The sequence below is a fragment of the Eptatretus burgeri genome, chromosome 3, assembly GCF_056783735.1.
Source record: "Eptatretus burgeri isolate ZD-2024b chromosome 3, Ebu_testis_v1, whole genome shotgun sequence".
Classification (NCBI taxonomy): Eukaryota; Metazoa; Chordata; class Myxini; order Myxiniformes; family Myxinidae; genus Eptatretus; species Eptatretus burgeri.
Window position 1 is genome coordinate 90,168,929 of NC_140963.1, and position 25,171 is coordinate 90,194,099.

Sequence of the window (25,171 nt, forward strand, 5' to 3'; positions counted from 1 at the left end):
CTGAGGTGTCGTCCACCAGACCGCTCGCCTTGGGTTATCCTGAGGCGGTCCCTTCGGGTGGGTGCCTGGAATGTCATATCCCTAAGAGAGGAATGTCATATCCCTCTGTTATCATCTGAGCTCAAGTGTTTGGACATCGGTATTTCAGCACTCTGTGTTTCGGAGATTGGATTGCGATGACATTATGGTGGGTGGTTACATTCTCTATTGTTCTGGTTGCTCTGATGGTTACCATGCCAAAGGAGTTGCTGTACCTGTGTCTAAAAGCTGACTCCAATGATAATTGAGGAAACACTTCGGTTATCATTAGAGTCAGCTTCAACGAACAAATTATGAGACTGAAGATTCGTCACTCCTGGGCGTCATTTCCCTGGTCTCTGTTTATGCTCTGACTAAGACGAGTGATCTCACCATGAGGGATGCATTTTATGCTACGCTCGAGTCTGTGGTTGATCAGTGCCCCAGACGAGATACTCTTCTAGTCTTGGGGGATTTCAATGCATCGACTGGAACTGATAGGGATGGTTATGAGACGTGTGTTGGTCACCATGGGTCAGGAACTATGAACCAGAATAGCACTTAGTTCCTTGACTTTGCAAGAAGTCATGGACTTAGGGTGGCTGGTTCATGGTTTCAGCACCCACAAGCTCATCCCTGGACTTGGTATTCCAACGCTGGCGGTGTGGCAAAGAAGATTGACCATGTGCTCGTTGATGGTCGCTGGAGGATGATCCAGAACCGCAGGGTCGACCAGAGTGCTCAGTTCCTCAATACCAACCACAGGCTTATTGTAGCAACTTTGAAGTTGTAGCTTAAATCCGGGAGAATGGTCCCAACCCAGCTGAGGCTGGTTGTTGGCAAGCATAAGGATGAAAGGATAGCTGAAGAGTTTGCAAATAGGCTGAGTGGGGAATTGTTGGGGGGGGGGGTGGTGATCTGGTGCTTTGGGGAATCATGAAGAGTTGTGGAGTGCCTTCAAGACCACCCTCCTTGATGTTGCCGGGGAATGTCTTGGAACTCACCATAGGGCAAAGAAGAATTTTGTCTCAAGGGACACTGGAAACCATTGGGCAGTCGCAGGGCCAGGCTGAATGGCAGAGCTGAGCTGTTCAGGGAGCTGAGGCGTAAAACTGTACGTGAACTAAGGGTGGACAAGGAGGCCTACGTGCGAGGAATCTGTGAGGGGGTGGAGCATCACCTGTGGACAGGTGATTCTCGTCCTGCTTACAGGGGAATTCGTGCATTGCGTTCATCCAAGCCCATCCCTCGGAGCACTGCAGTTAGAGCAGAGAGTGGTAGGCTCTTGATGGAGGAGTCTGAAGTGAAGGCCCGCTGGGCTGGTTACTTTGAGCGGCTGTACCAGGCTGATCCACCAGCTGTTGAGTTGGATGGCAGGGGTGTTACTATCCCAATTGCTGATCCTCTGATCAAATGTGATTCACTTTCGTTTGTGGAAACAGACTACGGTGAACCGGTTGAAATGGTGTTAAACTCCAGGGATCTGTGGCATCCATGCTGAACTTCTCAAGGCTGTTGGAAATGCTGTACTCGTGTCGTTGCATGCAGTTTTGTGCTCTGCCTGGAACACAGGCATCATCCCAACTGACTGGAAGAAGGGCCTTGTTATCCCTCGCTGGAAAGGGTAGGGTGATCGCCAGGACTGTGTTAATTCCCGAGGGGTGACACTGCTCTCGGTGCCGGGCAAGGTCTTTGCTCAAGCAGATCGTGGCAAACCATATCAATAATTATCCGAACAGTCAGGCTTTACACCAAAAGAGCTCAACGATTGACCGTATCCTTGTTCTTCAGGTCCTCACCGAATGCAGACGAGAGTTCCTTCAAGCGCTGCTTGCAGCCTATGTTTATCTCTGTAAAATGTTCGATTCAGTGAATCGGGATGCCCTCTGGAGGATTTTTGGTCTTCATGGGGTGCCGCCAAAACTGATCGATCTGATATCTGAACTATATTCTGGTACTGAGAGTGCTGTGAGATGTGAGGATACCATCTCTGAGTTATTTCCAGTTATTACTGGAGTTCATCAGGGGTGTGTACTGGACCCTGCACTTTTCAACGCTTGTAATGACGGGATTCTGGGGAGGATGTCGGAGAGATCAAGCTGCGGTGCATCGTTTGGGAATGTCAAGATCTCTGACCTTAATTTCGCAGATGATGCAGTCATCCTTGCGGAGACTTCAGATATCCTTTTGGGGGCCCTCAAGCTGCTGAATGAGGAGTCGGAGCCGCTGGGATTACGAGTTTCCTTGGTCAAAACTAAGATCCAGGCTTTCAATGACATCTTGGATGCTGCTATTTTGTCTGTTCCTCTTTGTGGTGAGGATGTTGAGGTCATGGAGAGACTCGCTTTCCTTGGCAGTGATATTCATGTCTCTGCTAGCTGGGAGTCAGATTTCAATAGACGTCTGGGTCGGGCCTGAGGAGTCATGGATTCACTGGATCATGGGGTGTGGCACTGCCTTTACCTGTGCCGAAGAGCGAAAGTCCGAGTCTTCATGTCCTTAGTGTTTCCTGTCTTGCCCTACATATGTGAGACTTGGACTCTGACCAGGGATCTGAGACGGAGACTTAATGCCTTTGGTACCAGGTGTCTTCGGAGAATCCTTGGTTATCGCTGGTCGGACTTTGTGTCCAACGAGCGGTTGCTGAGAGAGACTCAAATGAGATTTGTTACCTGCATAGTCTGTGAGCGTCAGCTGCAGCTGCACGGACATGTGGCTCATTTTCCTGACGCTGATCCTGCTCACCAGATTCTCTCAGTGAGGGAGCCTCGTGAGTGGAGGAGGCTCATGGGCTGACCACGTGCCTCGCTGTTGCAGCAGGTTGATTGGCATCTCAAGGAGATGTGGATGGGCCAGGCATCTGCTTGGGGGATGGCCAGATGGAGGCTCATGGAGTAAGTGGATGCATCGATGCGCTGCTCTGGCACATGCTCCCATACCTGACCTGACCTGGGTTGGCAGTTCCGATTTTTTTCAAAATCTTCAACCCACTCTTATTTTTCCTACCAGATTGTCATCGTGTTGATCTGCTGACATTTGGTATCCTCGTACTTTTTTATTTTTATTTTTTTATTTTAAGATCAATGCTTGTGGAGGACAAGTTCACAGCTGTTTATTATTTTTTGTCACTTAGCTTGGATCTGCATGTATAATCATAATAGTTATCAGTCGTTTTCAGTCCACTGCTGGACGAAGGCCGTGACATAATTGCACCAGATCCCTTTGTCTCTTACCAGTTAACTTCTCCTCGCCATCTATCTCTTTCATCGTTCCATCTCTTTTGTTGCCTTCTGCATGCCATCTCTCTTACCATCCATTGGTCTCAAGGTTGTTTCAATGTTTGTCCATCTGCTGTCCACTCTTCTGCTAATGTGATCAGCCCACTGCCATTTCCTTCTTTTGACTGTCTCTAACATGTTCTGGACTCGTTTAACCCATAAATTTGTTTTGCTATCTTCATATGTAATAATTTAGCGTTATTATTTAAAGAAATGTGCATATGCCCCCTAAAGTTTTTTTTTTTTTTTTCATCTGATTTTTATGTTTGCCCCAAAATTCTTTGTTTTGTAAATATAAGGGGAAAAGAAATGTGGATCGATCGTTCGTTCTTTTTTTGTTTTATGACGCAGGACTTGCATCCCTGGAGAAAACTTTAATTTTATTTTATTATTCCCCCCCCTCACCCCCCAACACTCATATTCCAAAATATGTTTTCTGTTTTGCAGTGGCTGGGTTCCGTGTGCCTTTCTCTGCCACTCATAGCCCGTTTGCCTCCACCTTTGGGGTTCTGGCAGGGGGGGTGCTCAACGGAGAATTGCCCAGCCCTGGTGCTTACACAGGTCTCCACGCCATAGCACCGCAGATGAGCGCAATGGCAGCAGCTGCAGCTGCATACACTCGTTCCTCCATGGTGAGCTCACTTTACCTAACTGAGTTTTATTTTGTGTCATTAAGAAACTTTTAAGTCTCATTCTCTTTCCTGGCCTAACCCAAAAAGGTGACGCTATTGCATCGTGCGTTCGTGTGTGTGCATGCGTTTCAACTTAAACATGACACTCCCGGGCGGCCTACTTTAATATAGAGCCCCTGCGGTGTGAAAGCGCTCGCCGAGACAAATGCCTTGCGAGATTCTGCATTGTTAAATGCTCTGTTCTTCTTTAAATCGGATTCTTCAAAATACCCCCAATTTCCTGTTACAATTGACACAGTTATAGGCTTACCCATCAATGCTCAACTTAAGCCCTTGTGTTTTCTGAAGGTTGGCTTTGATCCACATCCTCACATGCGGGTTCCCGGTGCTTCCATCTCGATGCATTCGAGCATGCCAGGAGCGAAACCGTAAGCTCTCTCCCCTCATTTTCCCTTTTGCAAGAAACTTGCATTTGGCCGAGTAAACATCGTCCAAGACCTGCATCTCAATCACACATTGTGTACATAATGCTGACAATCAAAGTTGTTTTTTGTTTTGTTTTTTAATCCAACAAAACATTTCCCCTCAAATAACTCCTCGTGTTTTCGATGTCAGCATTTTTTTTTTCTCATCTTCACCCCTTTGTCCCCCTTTTCCCTCATCTGTGGAATTGCCTGTGTCGTCTGTCCTATTGTACCGTTTCCTCCATGTTTTTCAAGACGAGTCCATCGACATCTCGCATCACTCATACCTACCCATGAGTTTTATATTGATTATTGTGAACCCTTATGAGCTTGTAGTTTCATCTACGAACTTGAATGTTAGTGCAACACATCTACCTGACATTGCTGTACTGAAAGGCAGCAACGTAGTGTATTGACCTTTTATTCACCTTTTAATCCGGAGCATAACGTGCACCTCGAACGTTTGAAATCCTTGTGTCTTTGTGCATTTTTTTTTTTGTTTCTATCAGGTGAGAATGGATATCTGGGGTGGATTTCAGATTGTTGACTTGTGTGGTTCCTGTCATCATGCTCTGTTTTTTATCTCAAATTTGTGTTCTCAAATTTCACCATTCAGCAGTGACACAAATGTGTTTCATTCACCATAAAATGGCCATGTCATCTTTGATTTCTGCAAATATACCCTGGTAACAAAATTGATAAAGCAGGGAAATTAACTGAGCAATGAAAACATTAGACTGACCTGACAAAACCATTTTTTAAAGTGAAAATATTGTCGCAGATCTGGTGGTTAGGTTAATCCCCCCAACCCAATTGTTGGGGACGGGCGGTTCACAGCGACCAGGCTGGATCACCGAGCGGTGTTCCTTGGAGGCGAACACGTGATCCTCGAAGATTATGCCGCGCGCGGGAGGGGCAAGGCGGCACGGACGGAGCAGATGGATGCACAGCACAAGAGGTTTATAATCGAACCCACGTCAGATACACGGACAACAGCAACTAAAAATAAACACAGGGATTTAATGAAAATAGAAGAAATATTTACAAGGGTAATAATTCAAAATGTATTAATAAAATATGACGTAAATTAAAGTCTGAAGTCGAGGCGCCTCTACACTCGGTCTTCAATATATGTAAGGGGAAAATGAAAGAATAGCAAGCCCTCCCTTTATTCTGGCACTAAGCTTTGTCCAGAGATGGTCTCTGTTGAACTTTGGGATCGAGGTGCACCAAAAAATGGTGCCGAGCCACTCTCTGGGCGGGAAACGTACATGAGGTAATTCCTGAGGCGGTATTCAACACCAGGGCTCAGGAGCCGCCATGCAGTCTCCGCGTCGATCATACTTGCCGACGCGGCTGCTCTCTGCAGAACGGCGCCACTCACTTCGGTGATATACAGGAAGCTTCCGAGGTCAGTCTCACTCGACCCAACCAAGAGTCAATGGCCAACGTCTTGCTCCACCACGTGAGCCAATTTGCCTCAGTGCAAATATGAGAATCGCGCAGTCTTCTTCATGCGTCGAAAGAAAGCCAGCCGTAATGCCCTGATCTTACACGCCATCTCCGAGCTCCGTCGTCTCTCGACCATGTCCCTCATACCAAACTCAACCCAACAAAACCAACTGCTCTTCCTCCTCACTTCTGAAATATACACACTTCACGGTTCAGCCGAACAGTCAATGACTAGCATCTCGCCCAGCACGCAGGCAAATTTATTGCACGACACGAGAATCACGCAGCCATTTCGTTGTGCCAAGAGGAGAGCAAAGTGAGATCCTCTGTCCCAGCCACGTTCCTCTCACAACTCCTCTCTGCTCTTCGAACCTCACCCTTCTTCCACCCGCTCTCTGATGTCACGCCCATCAATCATCCATCTCCGGGCATGGCTTGTTGGCACGAAAACTGGGAAGGTGGGGCTTCTGCCTGCTCGGCTCATTTTGCTTATTGTTATGGTTCTTGTTGTGATAAAAACGTAATTTTTTTCATTGATGGCTTGTAAATACAAAAACGTCGGATTGGAGCTTTTCATCATCTCCCAAGGGGTTGAGTTATGGGCATCTCTCGGGGGCGAGTCATGGGGTAATTACATAATGGGGAAAATTGATCTTAATCCCTATCTAATTAACACAGCACCATCCTGCGTGTTGTGACAAGTAACACTTAATATAAGGTCAGTTTCCCTCCTTGATTTTCATTGCGAAATTTTTTTTTTCATTGACACTGGAAATTTGCGAACATTTGCCAGAAGCCAGCTTCGGTGGGCAGACGCATACCAAGATATTAAGTCTCCACGGGTGGTAAACGAGGAATCCACTGAAAGTGAAGTAAGAGAAGAGTACGGAACCACAGGTTGACTGTCCCATCACCGCATGCTTTGCTGAACGAAGATCCCCTGTGCAAATCTTCCTTTATCAATGAAATTGCCACCAGGTTTACAGAAGAGAACTGGAAGTTGATTGGTTGTTCCTTCCTGATAAACCATGTACAGTGGTAAAAACAAATCGTCTGATGTACTCGCTCGGCTTGCTGAAAGTCGGCCACAGGTATTGCATGTTGAGCACATATTGGAATGTATAACGACACAGCTCATTTGTTTGTGATTTCCGTGGTATGAAAAAGTGTGTTGACATCGGAGCGTATGTGTAGAATTGTTTGGACTGGAAAGTTTGTGAGCTGATGCTATAAAAAAAAAAAATCAGACAGCTTGCTAATGGTGAAAAATAGAAGACACTGCAACACTACACCACTTTTTTACGGCTATGTCGAAAAAAAACTTTCCTGTTTTTTTTGGGATATGTATACAGTACGTGACTTGACTTGACTTGACTTGACCAGGCTGTTTAGTGTGCTGCAGTATGAAGGCTTGCCTCAACATGGTCCATTCTGTTGTTTCATACAATTTGAGACCAACCTACTCGAGTAAGCTTTTCAATTTCAATTCTCCATCTGATCTTTGGTCTACCTCCGTTGTAGTAACTACTTTTGGAACTACAGTACATGTACACAAAAAATTGATTCCATCACACATACCTTTTTCAGAAACAATATATTTGGCAAGATTAAAATAAATATCTAGAGGTACGCACACACGCACTGAGCTGTCTTGCCTTGGTTTGAATCTCTGCCCAGCTATAAACTGTCTTCCTGGTGTTTCACAAGCAGGGTGATTCATCATTGTGCCGTCCCTCAGATGAACGATAAACTGGTTGTCTCTTCTGCCTGATTATTTGGTGGGCGTTAAAGATCCCATGGTGTCCTTCTCAAAGAGGAGATGAGCTATCGCCGGCACCTGGGTCTCATTCCAATTTCCTGCCCTGACTTCCGATGTTGGAGTGGTGATCTGTCCAAGATTGTAACCCCAGGCAAGAAACAGCTTCGGTAGCACTGATTCTCTGCATAGCGCATGGTATATGAACTTGAAAATAAATAAAATAAACAAACATTTATTTGCATTTTTAGGCCACAGAAAGCTCTTGTTTTTCACCCATTTAGAGTAGTGCAAATACACCGATGAAATGCTGCTGAAAGTTGAGGATATGGATCTTTTTAAAGCAGTTTTAATTTTGCCTAAAGTGTCGCAAACCATTTGTTTACAACTTCAAAAGAAGTTGCTAAAATTCTTCTATTGTGTTGCCTGGCAGCAATTTCAGCATCGTTTAATATAAACCATTCACAAACTTTTTCAGGAAAGATGTTAAAGGTCTATCGGTAAAAAGGTCTCGTTTTATCATCCGTGAAAGAAGCATTAATAACGAATGGTTGCTATTTTGCTTCCGCCAATTTTTCAAACACTTTGCTCGTATCGCCATTTTACACCAAGAACACTGCTGTCTAATTAGTTTGTAATGTCTGGAACTCGTGGAGAAGTTTTCGTTGATGCAGTCAAACCTGCTTTTGTGGCCACCTTGTGTCAGCAACCTCCTGCCTTTAGTAGCCATTGCAAGGTCCTCCCAAATGGAAATCTGTTACTGGTTCTTCATTAAAAGACCACCGTTTGCCATGACCAGTGGCCACTTATTTATTTACTGAAATGGCTGTGTAACCTCAATCAAACGACCTCGGAGGTCGAAAAGTGTTGCATCTAACTGCCGGATAAAAACCCCTTAATGGCAGTTCAGTTCCTTTCCAGTAATGTGCGGTGTGTGTGATAAGTTTATTAAATAAAGTAAATCACTGAGATTCATTTATATTGTTTACCCATTGATACTGTCGTGTCAACGCCGATTAACAATGATGCTAGACAGATGGACCAAAACTGGCTTTTACTCCTGTGGACTGCATTCGAACAATGGCGGCGTTGTGCCTGCGGGAATCGCAAGAAGCACACGAGGCTCTTGACGCTTTTAAAACCAATGGGTTTGTTTCCTCAGCAAATAAATAAACAACCAGGGGATGAGTGAACCTGATGGGGGGGATACGACAATGGGTTGATGTGGGAAAGAAAGGGGGAACAAGTAATCGATAAATAAATAATTATATTCACGAGACTATGAAACCTATGGTGCCACACACCGGATTTATTCACAGGTGGGAAAAGGAGCGAAAAACTGGTTGAGGCCTTAGCGATGAGGAGACAAGCAGGAGAGACAAAGGAATGTGGGCAGGTTGACAAACAGGGCAAGGCAGGAACGACGAAGCAGGAACAGGAGAAAGCAAGCAGGCAAGCAGTCAGGCACCATGGACAGAGCAACCATTTTCTCCTCCGCCATCTCCTTTCCTTTCTTTGGCGCAATCTCCACTCTCATCCGACACGGCTCCAACTCTCCTCACAGGTCTTTTGCTTCACGTCCAACCAACTCTCCTCAGCCACAACTCTCACTCTTCCGGCTCTCGTGAGAGATCATGAAAACTCACCCCCTGGAGATTATCATAACTCCACCCCTTTGGAGATGATGAAAAGCTCCTCTCCTCGGTCTCTGGACAGCTCTCATCCGATGGGACATAAAAGAGGTGACACGTACAATTGTCTTAACCCTAATCCCTAACTAATCATTACCAAGCACCATCCCCCTTATGGTGCACATTCAAACGAGACTAGTTAAGCTAACATTTCCCTACTTGATCACATCGAGATGGGCTAACTACTCATACACGGACCATACTACTCTGTACACTTCTGTCTGCTCTGAGATAATATCTACCCCTCCCCCCTACAAACGTAATAATACCTTCCAGTATATGCCCTGTATTTGTGTAGTTCCCATTATTCAGACCAAACTACTCAACCATTTTCCTGATTATTACAGCAATTTGGAAAACACCCACACATCGCTTTGAGTGCAGAAACCAATCATGTGACTCGTACGTCACCAATTGGTTCACGAGTCAGTAAGTGACCACTATATTCGTTGTGGGTGTCCGTCTGTCTTTCTGTCCCGAGCATAGCTCCGTGGGTTTTGATCGGATCCTGATAAAATTTTAGTGGGAGGTTTATATCATGATGTAGTTGTGTTTTCCTGAGAATGGGAGTGCTGTGCCCATTATGGGCGAAGCCACGCCCAAAAAAACGTGTTTTAAGGGGTAGCCGATTTCAAGTTACATCTTCTCCGAGGGGGTTTGTCGAATCTGGCAGGGGTTTCGGTATTTGGTTAGCCCAATGGCACCTGCATAGCCCCACGGAGCTCGATTTTTCATTTTCGTCCCAAGGTCAAGGTCATAAGGTCACGAACTTAGAAAATGTCAAAAAAATCAATAAATTGGGCATCGAGCTCCTTGGGTTTTCAACTGTTTCGAATGAAAGTTGGTATGCAAGGAGTGCTCTTCGAGTACTACAACTTTCATCATTTACGTTTTTCCGGATTCCCGCCAGTTTGCCCGTGGTGTCCCCTCGAAGGTCAAAAAATAAAAAAGGCGAACCGTGTATATTGCTCATGAACCATCACCGTCTCCAGACTTGTCAAAATGTTTAAAATTATTTTTCAACTTTTTTACAATCGACTTTATTTGGCTTCTGCTTGATTCCAAATTGAAGAAACAATTTTATTTTGCATAATGCGGATGATAAATACACTGCAAAGGAACTGTACTACATTCAACTTGTCCCTTTCGGTGCCTTTTGTGGTAATTTGATGACGCACCAGTGCGAAACATGGAAGGGGGGAAAACATAAAATAACAAAAACCATTGGCTCCGGTTATCAATTTTCCACAATATGATTAAAATATTGATGGATGAATTCTTACTGACGAGCAAAATGCCATCTTCTGTCTGAAAGTTATCGAACTGTTTGAGAAGTGTTTGAAAAATAGTGGAAAATATCAGGGTCGGCAAAACTCAATTTGGAACATTTGAAAAAAAAACAAAGCGCAACTTTTGAGAGACGTCTCCAACAATGTGTCGGGAACTGGAAAAGACAGATGAGAACGAAAAATGAAGACATCAATCGCCGAGGCAGGGAGTGGTTTCAAGACGGAACGGGCAGGCGGATCAGCGCTCTTCGACAACTGATGAAGGAAGAGGCCTCGCATTGGCCATCAGATTTGACTTCACAACATTTAAGGCTTAAAACGGACTGTTGGAATGATTATTGAGGAAAAAAACAGTGTGCGGGAGAAAAAGGGTGGCGAGAGAGGTGGTTTCTTGATGACAATCGACAATATGGCTTGGGTTCCTTTGTTTGTTGCTTGCCTCAAAAGACAAATCTCAGCTTGCCTGGAATATGACTATTTTTTAAATTTGACTGCATTAAGAGACTCCCTGTCCTCAAAAGCCACATTTTGGGGTTCCCTTGAGCAGTTATTTAAACCAGGCTTGATTGTATTATATCAGGAGAAAAACGGATTGGTTTTTGGACATGGCATACAAACCTGTGGGTTCAATATCGAACACTAAATCTTGGAGGTTACTTTTGTAGAATATGGATTAACACGATGTTTTGCTTTAAAATTCGTTCTGATGAAACTCCTCAGGCTTTCACGTTGCTGAGATTGGTGTTTGTCAAATAATTTTGCAGTTTACTTGGTATAGATTTAATTACAAACTAGAACGGCACTCAGTGGAGCGCATACCTCTGCCAGGCTGAACAGTTTACGTTTTGTATCCCATTGAAAGGCCAGATCTGGATCCAAACCTTCACCAAAATCTCATCAATTTGTCCTTGTCACGCTCCCAACCTGTCGAGCACATTTCGTCTGAAACTGTAGGCAACAATTTGAGATATCCTGCTCACAGACAGGCAGACAGAAAAACAGAGAGGAATATGTAATCTTCATCCACCTTCGGTGGTGGAAGTAATAACCATTCAAAAAGGTAATTTTGGTGAGAGCTTCCTTTTCTTAGAAAGCATTTCAATGCCCATCCCAAGTTTCCCAAGGGCTTTGAGCATCAACTACGAAGTATCAACAGGTCATAGCAGGTTATTCGTGCCCCCGCCCCATCCCTCTCCCTTCCACAGATCTAATGTCTCTGTTCCCCACTGTTTTGTTCTTCCCACCCCCGCTCCTCTTGTCTCATGCCCCCCTTGTTGTGCGTTGTGTTAGCTCTCATACGAGCCTCGACAAAGGTATACAAGCCGGTAGGCGACAAGGGATCCGCGAAGATCGAAGCGCTGGATACGATGCTTTTCATTCTGACCGATCCACCGACGAAGATTCATTGCCAAGACGTATTGGTTCACATACAATTGTTCCTCTGCCTGGCAAGATTTTTCCTATTGCGTATTTTGCCAACTGGCACTCCTCACAGGACTACCATTTGAAAAATAAAACCTAAATCAAAAATTGGCTCGAGTAAAATTTTCTAAATATCTCGAAGTGTTTAATTCCGAAGTCTCGTTTCTCCACATTCAAAACTGTAGGACAAGTATTGAAAATAGTGAACGTAGGTCTAGAAAAAGTATTTTTTCGAATTTTGCGAATTTCAGCCCCGACACCCTTGGTGATCAAATCTGGAAAAATGCCGCGGTTCAATTTTGTAGTCGTTATTAAACTCTATCCATACACTGAATTTGAACGTTCCGCCGTCTACGGTTTCCGAGGTCAAGGTCACTTAACATATTCCCTGGTTCACCACTTTCCCGCATTCGGAGGGCTGTCATTCGGAAACTATGAGAGATAGAGGAACGTTATGCTGTCGCGATAACTAGATGGCGATGCAAGGAATAGGCAGGAGTTGGTCCTGTCGCTCTACCTATCATAGAAGCCGCGCTACGTCAGTTACCGTTTGGTTTCTTAAAACGTGGTTTTTCGGCCGCTGCATAGCAACGAAACTCAAACGCGCACACTCCCAGCCCATATGGCACCTGTCGCCAAGTTTCATCGAAATCGGTTTGCTGGTTTGTGCTGTGGAGCCTCGCGTTGCGCACACGCACGCGCACTAGAAAACCCGACAATTACGGATATCTAGCGAATCCCAACATGTATATATATATATATATATATATATATATATATATATATATATATATATATATATATATATATATATATATATATATATATATATATATATATATATATATATATATATATATATATATATATATATATATATATATATATATATATATATATATATATATATATATATATATATATATATATATATATATATATATATATATATATATATATATATATATATATATATATATATATATATATATATATATATATATATATATATATATATATATATATATATATATATATATATATATATATATATATATATATATATATATATATATATATATATATATATATATATATATATATATATATATATATATATATATATATATATATATATATATATATATATATATATATATATATATATATATATATATATATATATATATATATATATATATATATATATATATATATATATATAGATATATATATATATATATATATATATATATATATATATATATATATATATATATATATATATATATATATATATATATAGATATATATATATATATTAATGAACCGTTTAGCTTTTCACTAACTTACCAAAATGGGAATGTTTAAAAGATCAGTTAATATCCTGAATTTACTGCTTAAGGCCCGGTCACACCTTGACGTTTTAGCCAACGTATGCCGATTTTTGAATTTTTTTTCTAAAACGCTGGCACACGTTGAATACGTTATGGGTAAGTTTTGATAACATTGAGAGCATGCTTAAAAACACTGCCATACGTCGTTGTACGGTGGCTTTAAACGTTGTACTTTTTGGTTGTCCTCAAATTTTTTCATGCTTGAAATTTCACGACGTATGCCGGCGTATGACTCACACGTTCCGCTACGCTGGCCACAAGTTGTATGCACGGTCTGTGATCGTTGACAGACGTCAACACATGCTACTTGTAAGTTAATCATAAGTTGAGACGCACCGAAGTAATGTTTAGCGTACCCGAAACTTATTTCTAACCTATGATTAACGTGTTGTTGGCACGTTACGCGATCGTTGCCACACATCGACAGACGTTACTTTTAAGTTACTCATAGGCTGAAAGACGTCGGTATAATGGATCGTCCTTGCGTCAGCGTCCACGGCCACGGCCAGGACACTTATTTGCAGCATTCTTCAAACTTTTCTTCGGCATGACGAGGATGTTCACACTTCGATGTCTAGCTTGGCTATGATTCCAATTGTCCATCGGCAGCGTCTATTTAAAATAGTCGAGTTTGAGTGTTTTAACACGTTCAGAAGAAACGCTTCAAATTTCCAAACCCCAGCGTCAAAAAACAAAGGCGAGTGACAGCAATTTAAATCGTTCATTGTAAACAATGAAAATAGCTGAGTGGTACCGTTTAAAAGTCGTTGAGTGTAAAAAAAAAATCCAATTGTTGAGCGCAAGCGTCGACTTTCAATAGTGGAGATGTAGCCATTTAAATCGTTCAGTGGCAGCCTATGAATAGCAAACCCCACGTCACCGGCAAAGATAAACTGCCGCACGAAATGGATAAGTTAGGCTATCGTTGGGCATAGTTTGTGAACGCCGGCTTCACGATAATTATTCATTGGTATACCGTATCTATAAGTTATCGAAGCGCTCCATGCACATTATTAGCTCATTGTGCATTTGTCCAACCCATTATGAATAGACCTAAATCGTAAAAACAAGCTATAGCTCATTGTTGAAAAAGCCCCATAAAAAAATTAGCCACGAAGAACTTCGAACAATGGTGAAAAGATGTCTCCTACCCGTGGACACGCGGACGCAAGGACGATCCATCATAACCCACACCCTCCCCCTCACACTCACCTACTACTGCCAACATGAACAAACTAAAACTAATACTGATACTGATACTGATACTAATACTGTTACTGCTGACATGGACATCGACTCAAAAAGGACTCGAAAACACTGTTGGGTTCCCCTTTTATGAACAGCATTTTTATATACCAATTCCCAAAACCGCTGGGAACACGTCTTTATATGGCAGTTGTAAGCTAGAAACACGTAAAAAAAAATTTTTTTGTCGACCGGAAGACATCATTGGAATACGTCTACATACGTCGATGTGTGTTGGGACTACGTAAAGAATTGGTTCAAAGCACGTCAAACATAAGTTAGAAATAAGTTTCGCGTAAAAAAGACATTACCGCGACGTGTTTCGACTTATGAGTAGCTTATAAGTAGCGTTTGTGGACGTGTGTAAGCGTCCACATATCGTGTGTATAACTTATCCCCATCGCATGTGGAACGTGTGTCATACGCCGAGTACGTCGTAAAATTTTGAACATGTTTAAAATTTCTTGACGTACTCTACTTACTACGACGTATGATAGCGTACTTTAGCGTTGTACTCACGTATACCAAACTTACTCATACCGTATTTGACGTGCCCCAACGTTTTAGACACATTTTTCTTAGGTCGGCATACGCTGGCAAGATCACCAAGGTGTGACCGCGATGTTGTCACTTCCATTTCTACGGCAGTTATGATTCGAATCGTTGTGCGTCAGCCTTTTAATAGGCTACGTCACGACATCGTCGGCGATGCGTGCAACGCACTATGCCTAAGTTAGACTATCGTTGGGCATCGGTTGTGTAGGCCGACAACAGGTTCAGCATTCGTTGGTATAAGTTATCTATAACACAACGAAACGTTGTGTTCGTTACCAATGCGTTATACATAAGACCAAGTCGCTATGAATACGTCCGAATCTTTAAAAAAAAACATCAAAAGTTCAACGTAAGTCAGCGTTTAACATACATTTTAATACGTTGCCATCGCTGGCTCAAACGTCAAGGTGTGACCGGGCCTTTAGGTCAAGCCTCGAGCTGGATTTGAACCCACAATTTCCTGGATTACGTTCCAGTGTCCCTAAAGACTCGGGCACATCCGGATGTGACGGAATCATTTTTTCTTCTGAGACTTACAATAACAGTAACCATTAAAATATATATTTATTTATTTATTTATTTTTGTCATGGGATCTCATGAGTTGCATTGCTTGCCTGTTTTACTTTTTGAGTGGATGAGGATTATTGTAAGAAGAAAAATGCTTTATTTTCACCGTTATTATTGTTCATTATGAAAACTTCGCGTCCACCAATTAAATGTGGAAGGTATGTCACGAGCAAAATGTGACTGCAAATCAAGAACTGCTAAAGACCTTGATGATGTTCTTGTTCTTCAAGAGACACGTGCTGAGGATGACTCCAATCCCTCAACGCTCCGAATGTATGGTTTCAAACTTATTACAGCAGTGCACCATGAGAAGCATGTCATTCCAACCTAATTATGATGTAACCTGACTGACTTTTTTTTATTCTTAAAAAATAGAATGCCAATAATGTCCTCACAGCCACTGGAAAGGCTGGGGACATAATCACAAACATGTACAATCCACCTGGGATAGAGTGGCCCCTTCCAGCACCACCCATTATTGCTCATCCTGAAGTTCATGCTGTTGATTTCAACAGCCATCACACCTCATGTGGATATACTTCAGATGATTAGGCAGGTGAACAACTGGAGGCTTGGGCCTCCGTTGGTAATCGCTATCTCCTGAATGATGTCAAGCAAGCAGGCACTTTCCATTCATATAGGTCCAGGAAGGACTACAATCCAAACCTCTGGTTTGTCTCCAGGGACAGTAATGGACAGCCTTTTCACGCATCTCATAAGATCCTTCCACACTTTCCACAGAGCCAACATTGACCAGCATTAATCAGCATTGGAATGGTGGTTCCCTTGATCACATCCAAACCTAAGGCCTGCTGAAATTTTTGGAAAGCCAAATGGGATGCTTTGACAATTGAAGTTGAGGAGCACATCACCAGCTTCAACCCCGTTCCAAGGAGCTATAACAGCTTCTGCAAGATCCTGATAGATGCTGCCAAAAGCAACATCCCACATGGTTTTCACAAATGCGACACACCATGTTTGCTAGAAACTGACTAACTCCTCCCACAGTATGAAGTTTCTGGGGATCCAGATGTTGCATCTTAGCTTGGAATCTCGGGACATGGACAGACGTCAAAGATGACAGGAGACTGTTGAGGAGCTTGATTTCACTCAACCAAGTGGAAAGGCATCTTGGAGCTGCTTCACCTGCTCAAAGCCTCCCAAAGTATCAGCAAATGCTGTTGCTCAATTCAAAGCTGTTCCTTGACTCGTATGCCTCAAGTAATGAGGCTTGCCATGAAGTCGGTAAAGGCGCTGTCACACCTTGACGATTTAGCCAGCGTATGCCGACTTATGAAAAATGTCTAAAACGCCGGCACACATCGAATACGTTATGGGTAAGTTGTGTATACGTTAAGAGCACGCTGGAAAACACTGCCATACGTCGTAGTACGCTGGCTTTCATCGTTGTACTTTGCGGTTGTCCTCAAATTTTAGCATGCTTGAAATTTTACGACGTATGACTCGCACGTTCCGCTACGCTGGCCATAAGTTATAGGCACGTTATGCGATCGTTGACACACGTCGACACACGTTACTTGTAAGTTACTCATAAGTCGAAACACGTCGAGGTAATGATTAGCGTACCCGAAACTTATTTATAACCTATGAGTAACGTGTTGTAGGCACGTTACACGATCGTTGCACACACGTCGAGGCACGTTATGCGATCGTTGACACACGTCGAGGCACATTACTTGTAAGTTACTCATAAGTCGAAACACGTTGAGGTAATGTCTAGCGTACCCAAAACTTATTTCTAACCTATGAGTAACGTGCTTTGAACCTATGTGTAACGTACCTCCAACACATATTGACGTATGTAGACGTATTTGATTGACGTCTTCCGGACGACCACAGAACTTACTGAACGTGTTTCTAATTTACAGCTACCATATAATGGCGTATTGGCAGCGTTAAAAAACAACAACAACAATAACTTCCGATATTTCGTCACGTGCCGTTATGTCACGTCCGATTGCCTCTTCAGTTTGCTCGTCTTATTTTTAGTTCCTCCTCTGTGAATATTTTCTGTTTGAGGATATTGTCACGTCGACGTCGAAACTTAAAAGCAAATGTCCGAATTTATTTTAAAATTCGTGATAGACTTAAAAAAAAATAATAAAAAAACAACAACAACTTCAGATATTTCGTCACGTGCCTTCACGGAGCCAATATAATGGAATTCTCTCATCTCGTCTTCCCATCCAGGCTTGAGTTCCTCAAGGCAGTGTTCTTGGCCCTGTGCTTTTTTCTTGCTTTCATCAATTATCTCTCAGATTCCCTGAAAAATCTTCTTTATCTATTTGCTGATGACTCCACCCTCTGCCGTACCATCTATCATCCCTCAGATTGGCAAGCAGCAGCATTCTCACTCTCTGCAGACCGAGATAAAATCACAAGCTAGTCAAACACTTGGAATATGTGTTTCAATCCTGAAAAATCTCACAGCCTCACCATGTCTCTCGAAAAGGACCATCTGGAAACCCCCCTTCCCCGCTATCTACTTTCTCAACAATCCTCTTGAAGTCCTTTCATTCAAGCTTTTGGGTCTCACGATCTCCCATGATCTTTCCTGGGAAAGCCACATCTCCAAACTGGCCTCCAAAGCCAGTCGCCAACTGGGCATCTTACGTCGTGCAAAGTCCTTCCTTGGCACACCTGAGCCTCGAACCACTTAAAGGCTTTTATACGCAGTCTGATGGAGTACTGCTCCCCCCCTCTGGGGTGGTACACCTGTCTCACACCTAGATCGACTTCACGCTGTGGAAACCAAGACTTTTAGTATCATTGGTATCTCTCGCGATGAGGCTGAGTCTTTGGGTCTCTCACTCTCTCACCAAAGGCAGGTCAGTGATCTTTCTGTGTTCTCCTGTCTCCTCTCTGGCCATGCCCCTCACCCCCCCCCCCCCGTTCTGTCTGATCTGTCCCCCCTATATTTACTCAGGGCACTCAAGTTCCACCAAAAACCCTTTTCTGGTGAAACTGCCCAAATCAAGAATCACTGCTCACCTTCACTCTTTCATTCCTCTTTTTCCCCATCTTTGGAACAAACTCCCACACTTTAGGCCTGGTGTTTGCTTAATGGTTAGGGAGGCATGCTTTGGATCCCAGGGTCCTGAGTTCAAATCCCGCTCAGCTGTTGAATGAACCAGGTGGGGTTAACTCGGCCTGTCATCCTTAGGAAGTCGGCAAAATAAGTGCCAGCATGCTGGTATACTATCGGAGTGGTGACCCGTCCAGGATTGTGCCCAATAGCCAAGGAGACTGCTTAGGCAGCACCAACGCTCTGCACAGAGTATGGTCCCAATCTCCTCCTCTCCCACACTCTCATCAATCCCACTCTCCCTTCCGGCTCTTCAAAACAGCTGTTCACCACCATCTCTTATCTTCCTCCATCCAAAACCATGATCTTTTCTACCTCTGTTAATCCACCCCAAACCCACCTCCTTCGAATTCCGTTTTCCTTCCTCAAAGTCCCTGTAGTACCATCTTGTTTACACTGCCCCATCCCTCTCCCTTCCACATATCCTATTGTCTTTGTTCTCCACTATTTTGTGCTTCCCTCTCCTTCCCCTTTTGTCTCCTGCCTTGTTCGATGTTTCTGTGTATTGGCTCTTACAGGAGCCTCGAATTGGTATTAAAAAAAAATAAAATAATTTTAAAAAACCACCGGTGTTGCAATAATTGACATTTCATCAGCTTACGATGCAGTATGGCGACATGGTCTTCTGCTGAAAGTTGCCAGACCCTTACACTGCCAAGCTACAATGTGTCTTCTTTCTTCTATGCTTGGCAATCTGAGATATAGGGTTTCACACGTAGCCCAAACAAGCTCCATAAGGACTCTGAATGATGATCTTCCCCAGGGCTCTTTCTTACCGACAATCCTCTTCAACGTATATGTGAGCGACATTTCTTGTACCACCTCCATAAAATTTGCCTGCACAGATGATCTTGTCCTTACTACCCAAGCAATCATCCTTGGAGATCTCAGCAGTACCTTGCCCCAGGATTTAAAGGTAATGAAGCAATACTTCATCAACTGGTGCCTCTGTCAAAACCCAACTCAGATTTTAGTTCTCACTTTCCATCTCAGCAGCTGACTGGTTAACAGCAAACTCCAGGTTTCTCTTTGTGGTAAACCAGTCCAGAACAAACTGTTTCCCCAATTACCTTGGAGTCACCTTTTGTCACAGCCTCAAGTTCTGCGAACACCAAAAAGGGGTCACAGAAATGATGAATATCAGGGTAAGCATCATCCAGAAACTAGCGGGCGCCTGTTGGGCATCAAGTGCACGTACTCTTTGCACTGCTGGCCTTGCTCTTGTGTACTCTGCAGCAGAATACTGTTCTGTTCTCCTGTTTGGGCAGAGAGCAGCCACACAAAACTCTTGGACACTCTCCTGAAAGCACTGATGCGGATAATCAGCAGCAAGCTGGAATCGATATCCGTGCAGTGTCTGCCAGTCCGATCTAAAACCCCCACACCCCTTGATGTGTGCCAGAAACTGAATGTTGAGAGAGTTTGACTGCATCAAAGCCAACCCAGAGCATCCAGTCCATGAAAACCTGCATAATCTACCAGATATGTGACTCAAGTCATGCAAACCTTTCTGGAGCTCTGCAAATGGTTCGAGTGATGTGGGGTTTAACACGTTGGATGAGTGGCGCACGCAATCTCTGGACACACAACAACATTGCTAACAAAGAACTGGCGAGTGATTCAACAGAAGAACCTCCAGGTTTGACTTCACCCGGAAACAGTGGTCTGCACTCAACAGGATCCACACTCTCCATGCAAGGACATCACACCACCTCCACAAATGGGATTTTAAAGACAGCCCAGCATGTGACTGTGGTCACCCACATGAGACTATTTATCACATTGTGAATCAGTGTCACAACCCCCCCCCTTCCCAACACCCTGCCACAACTCCTCAACCCTCCCCCTCCCAACATAACTATTCACCTCCTCCCCCACTGGAAGTCCCAACCCCCTCCTCCCAAAATCCTCAACCTCTCCCTCCCAACTCTGTCGCTACTTGCTCTCCCCCTTTCCTCGCAAGCCCAACTCTCTGTCCTCCCCTTACCCCCTCTTCCCACTCATAAAAGCAAAAGGGCATTCTCACATCGATTATTGCATAATTCTTCATTACCTCATCAAAACAGTGGAATATTTAACTCTTTCCATTCCCCAATCATGTGATCACAGACTTCACTGAAACCGTGATCGAAGCAGCATCAGCATGGCTCATACATGTCATGGCCCATCACGGTCACATGTCCAACTCTCAATCCGAGGAGATGTGTTAAACTCTCAAGTAACCATGAGCAGCGCAATTACACCAACAAACGACCCTGGATCAATTGTCTTCTTCCTAATGCATATTTCTACATCGTTAAAAGTAAATAATGACTTGTTTTCTTTCACAATCTCATGAGATTCTCAGAAACCCTCAGACACAGACCTTTATAACGACATGGGTTTTATGGTCCCTGGTCAAGTCGTTTAAAAGAAAATAGAAGTGATAGCAAAGACCTGGGGAACCTCCATGGTAAAAGTCCTTGCTCAAGAGAATGCCGCATAGTTATTTGGGTGGTGTATAGGCAACAGATGGCTGCCTTGATCGCTCCTGAAATTAAAAAATAACCCAGTTTGAAGCAAAACATGCCCACTGCTTGTGTGCATGTATAATACTGTTACGAATTTGGAAAACTATCACATACAACATCCAGGTTCCTATAACTCAGTTATTTCGGTAAGTACGTGTTTTATAGATAGCTTCCTTCCCTTGTCGAGTGGGTAAATCAATGTAAATGCGCTGTGATTAATTTTAATAGTTCGGAGTTTTATCGGAATTATTTCAAGAGAAGAACAATGCTGCAGCGGAGGACGACCACCTCCCGCCCCGAGATTCTTACAGCGTAAACAAGAATGACGGTTGGAAGGATGCTACACCAAAGAACAACAATCCCCCCGCCCCGGGATTTTCCCCGCGCGTCGGGGAGGGGGAAGGGGGAAGGGTGAGTGCGCCAGAGCGCATAAAAGTAAGAAAAGGAGCCAGCCAGGGAGTGAGTGAGACTGAGTGAGCAATGGCAGCAAGTCAGCGAACAGCCAGTCAGCCAGAGAGGAGAATCGAGGAAGGAGCGCTGATCTTGCTGGAGCGCTCACCGTGTTGGAGTGCTCGTATTGTGGGAGCGTCCGTCTCCGAAGGCCTGGACTGGTCTTGCCGCTGCCGTTTGGAATGTCCTCCTCCTCCTCCTCCTCCTCCTCCTGAGGAATGAGCTCGAGAGATCCATCCGCCGCCGGAGCCGGAAGGGTTGCGTGTCGTCGCCGGAGAGGACGGAGTCTAGGTTTTGGTGGCCGGGACGGGCGCCGAACCGAGTCATCCTGAAGACCGCACGAGGCAGACAGGTCCAAAATAGACCCTGGTCTCAGTTCCACTATCCTCCGAGCTGAAGGCCGAAATAAAGGCATCTGCCACCACTTTCTTGTGTGTGTGTGTGTGTGTCTGTGTCTGTGTCTGTGTCTGTGTCTGTGTCTGTGTCTGTGTGCCTGTCCTCTAAGTAGTAAAATTGTTAAGTGTTTGTGCCTGTACAAAAGTGTATTGTCTGGTATTCGGTTTAATTCTGCCTCTTACGTGCTTCCCTCATTACCCACCTATTGTATGAATAAACCCCCATTTGTTCAATGTTTTCAGCTCGTTCGCGTCTATTCTTTCATTGACTGAGCGTGTCGCGAGCCGGGGAATTAGCTGGCCATTGCCGTTATAACGGGACAATCGGGACCGACGGAACTTTGCGATTAAACCGCTCGGAATCGCACACGGAACGAGCGCGCTAAGCGACTCGTTTTCGTACGAGTTCCGTCGAGGGTGAATTTCCCCGGTAGTTGGACCACGTGGGTATTTAGGTAAATTGAAATTGGCAATCGACCCTACCCCACGTGGTCTATCCATTGGCGAACTTCGGTCCAGTCAGGACCCGTCAGCTCCGGACTTATCCGGTGCGACGACCTATACATTCCGGGCGATCGGTCTCGCCGACTTGCGGCCCCATCTCACGGTCGTGCTCACGGCCGATACCCGGCCCCGCAACAATACATCATGGTTATCTAACTCGGATTCCAATTCCACTGGCCTATAAGCTGATAGCAGAGGCCTGAAACAGAAGTCTGCTGCCAATACTTACCGTGGCCTTCATAGGGCCTGTGATGTTGATTGGCTCCAACCTTTCGATATGTGATGATCCCTTTAAGAGTCGCTTTGGTCGTTTTACACTGAAGGGAAAACCTATAGTAAGGGCGTGGCAATTGTGAATATGACAGCACCAACATGGCAGCCATATGATTTTTAAGGCTACAGTTGTGGGTGGAGTCAGGTTATCTGTCCAACTAATGGATGGAAAGGAGCATTACACATGGATGGATGGAAGGACGAACAAGCATATTGTGTAGATTTGAACCGTTATGTTAACCCCCTTCTCACCCTCCCGATGACGTTGCGTGTTAACATTATTTCTGCGCATGCTGTTCTCTCGGTATGCCATATGCAGAGCCTACTCATTCCACGTGAGCACAGACGGGCAAATGCAGCCAGTGCCATTTCCACCAGATGCATTACTTGCCCCAGGCATCCCACGGCATGCACGGCAGCTTGGCTCGCTTCCACATGGGGAAGTGGTGTGTGCTGTAACAGTGAGCCATCCTCCACGCCATGTCTACACCGGTGGGAAGGGCTGCGTCAAGATCTGGGACATGGGGCAGTCGAGTGGCAAGTTGCCAATCTCGCAGCTCGATTGTCTCGTAAGATCACACTGCGGGTTTTAATGTCATAATGCAATGGTGCTGGAAAATAATTATCAACATTGAGGTTAATTTCTACAAATACTTCATACATCCTTCCCCTAACTTTTGTGCTTTATGTTGGCATTATTTTACCCCAACTTCAACTGTTTTTCCACTTTAGAATCGTGACAACTACATCCGCTCATGTAAGCTACTCCCAGATGGGCGGACGCTGATTGTAGGCGGTGAGGCAAGTACGATCTCCATCTGGGACCTCGTGGCTCCCACTCCACGTATAAAAGCTGAACTTACCTCTTCAGCACCGGCGTGTTATGCACTCGCCATCAGCCCTGACTCCAAAGTCTGCTTTTCATGCTGCAGTGATGGTAACATCGCCGTATGGGATCTACACAACCAGACACTCGTACGGTGAGTGCATTCGAACGCTGCGCCAGTGGTATTGCCAACACCGTAGACGTGTGATGTAACACGTGTAACATTCCCAATTAATGGAACAGTCAGTTTCAGGGCCACACAGATGGTGCAAGCTGCATTGACATTTCACACGATGGTGCCAAGCTGTGGACAGGTGGATTGGACAACACCGTTCGTTCGTGGGACTTGCGAGAGGGGCGCCAGTTGCAGCAGCATGACTTCAGCTCACAGGTGCCATCAAAATCGCTGTTCCCTCCTAACCGTGTGTACAAAAGAGATCTAATTTGATTCAAGTGCTCCCTGCCTATATATTTGGCTCTTTACCTAAACACCCTGGTAAAGTCTGAAAACTGTGTTTGTTATCTCAAAGGTTACATCAGGGGGGCAATGCGAATGTAAAGAAGTAAGAAAAGTTTTCACTTCAAGAAAACTGACGAATAACTTGTGCATCAAACCTTTGGACTTTTCACATTTATAAAATAATAATGGAAGACCTTTTCCTGTCTGACGATGATGCAAGCAGAAAACGTGCTCCACTGACTCGTCCTCAATTTGTGTAACACGTTTTGGTTGATTTTTGTTTTCTGGGTTTGTATTTATTTACTGACGAAGTTTGGCCTTGTTGTTGATTCGTTTTTACCTTCACCACCGAAGGTGGAGGTGGTTATGTTTTCACCCCTCTGTTTGTTACTTAATAAATCTTTAGATTTCGTAAGTATATTGATGACTTCCGTCCTCTGTTTGTGTGTTTGTGTGCTTGTTTGTTTGTTTGTTTGTTTGTAGGCACGATAACTCGAGAACGGAAGAAGGTACCAATGTCAAATTACACCACGTGATTCAGGAGGGTGATTGCTAGCGCTGATTAGATTTTGGTCAAAATCGGTCAAAGGTCAAGGTCACATTGAGGTCAAACATTCGCTTTTTGATGGTTTGTTACAGAATCATCGTAGAAACTTCTGGTTTGCGTCGCTACCTTCTCTAGAGACAGCTTTTATTAGACAAGGTCAGAGGTCAAGTTGACGATTTCGTAAGTACCAGTCTTTGACTGCTTGTTTGTCTGTTTGTTTGTGTGCAGGATATCTTAGAAAGTTGGGGACTGACCCGGATGAAATTTTGTGGACAGGTTGGGTGTGACAAGGACGAACTGATGAGATTTTGGTGAAGATCCAAATCTGGATCT

General features: G+C 44.1%; 1 protein-coding gene across 5 annotated transcripts in view; it reads left to right on the top strand.

The window, feature by feature from the left end:
- The window catches only part of LOC147030421 (transducin-like enhancer protein 4), a 101,478-nt gene that overhangs the window by 71,439 nt on the left and 4,868 nt on the right, over positions 1–25,171 (top strand). For 4 of the 5 annotated variants that reach the window (XM_085874461.1, XM_085874462.1, XM_085874463.1 and 1 more), the window contains 5 exons: positions 3,744–3,928; positions 4,277–4,356; positions 23,325–23,574; positions 23,738–23,985; positions 24,075–24,222. In XM_085874461.1, coding sequence (XP_085730587.1) covers positions 3,744–3,928; positions 4,277–4,356; positions 23,325–23,574; positions 23,738–23,985; positions 24,075–24,222 — 911 coding nt within the window. Of the gene's footprint in view, positions 1–3,743; positions 3,929–4,276; positions 4,357–23,324; positions 23,575–23,737; positions 23,986–24,074; positions 24,223–24,930; positions 25,019–25,171 lie in introns of all 5 variants that reach the window. The other variant, XR_015056354.1, reaches the window with a different exon arrangement.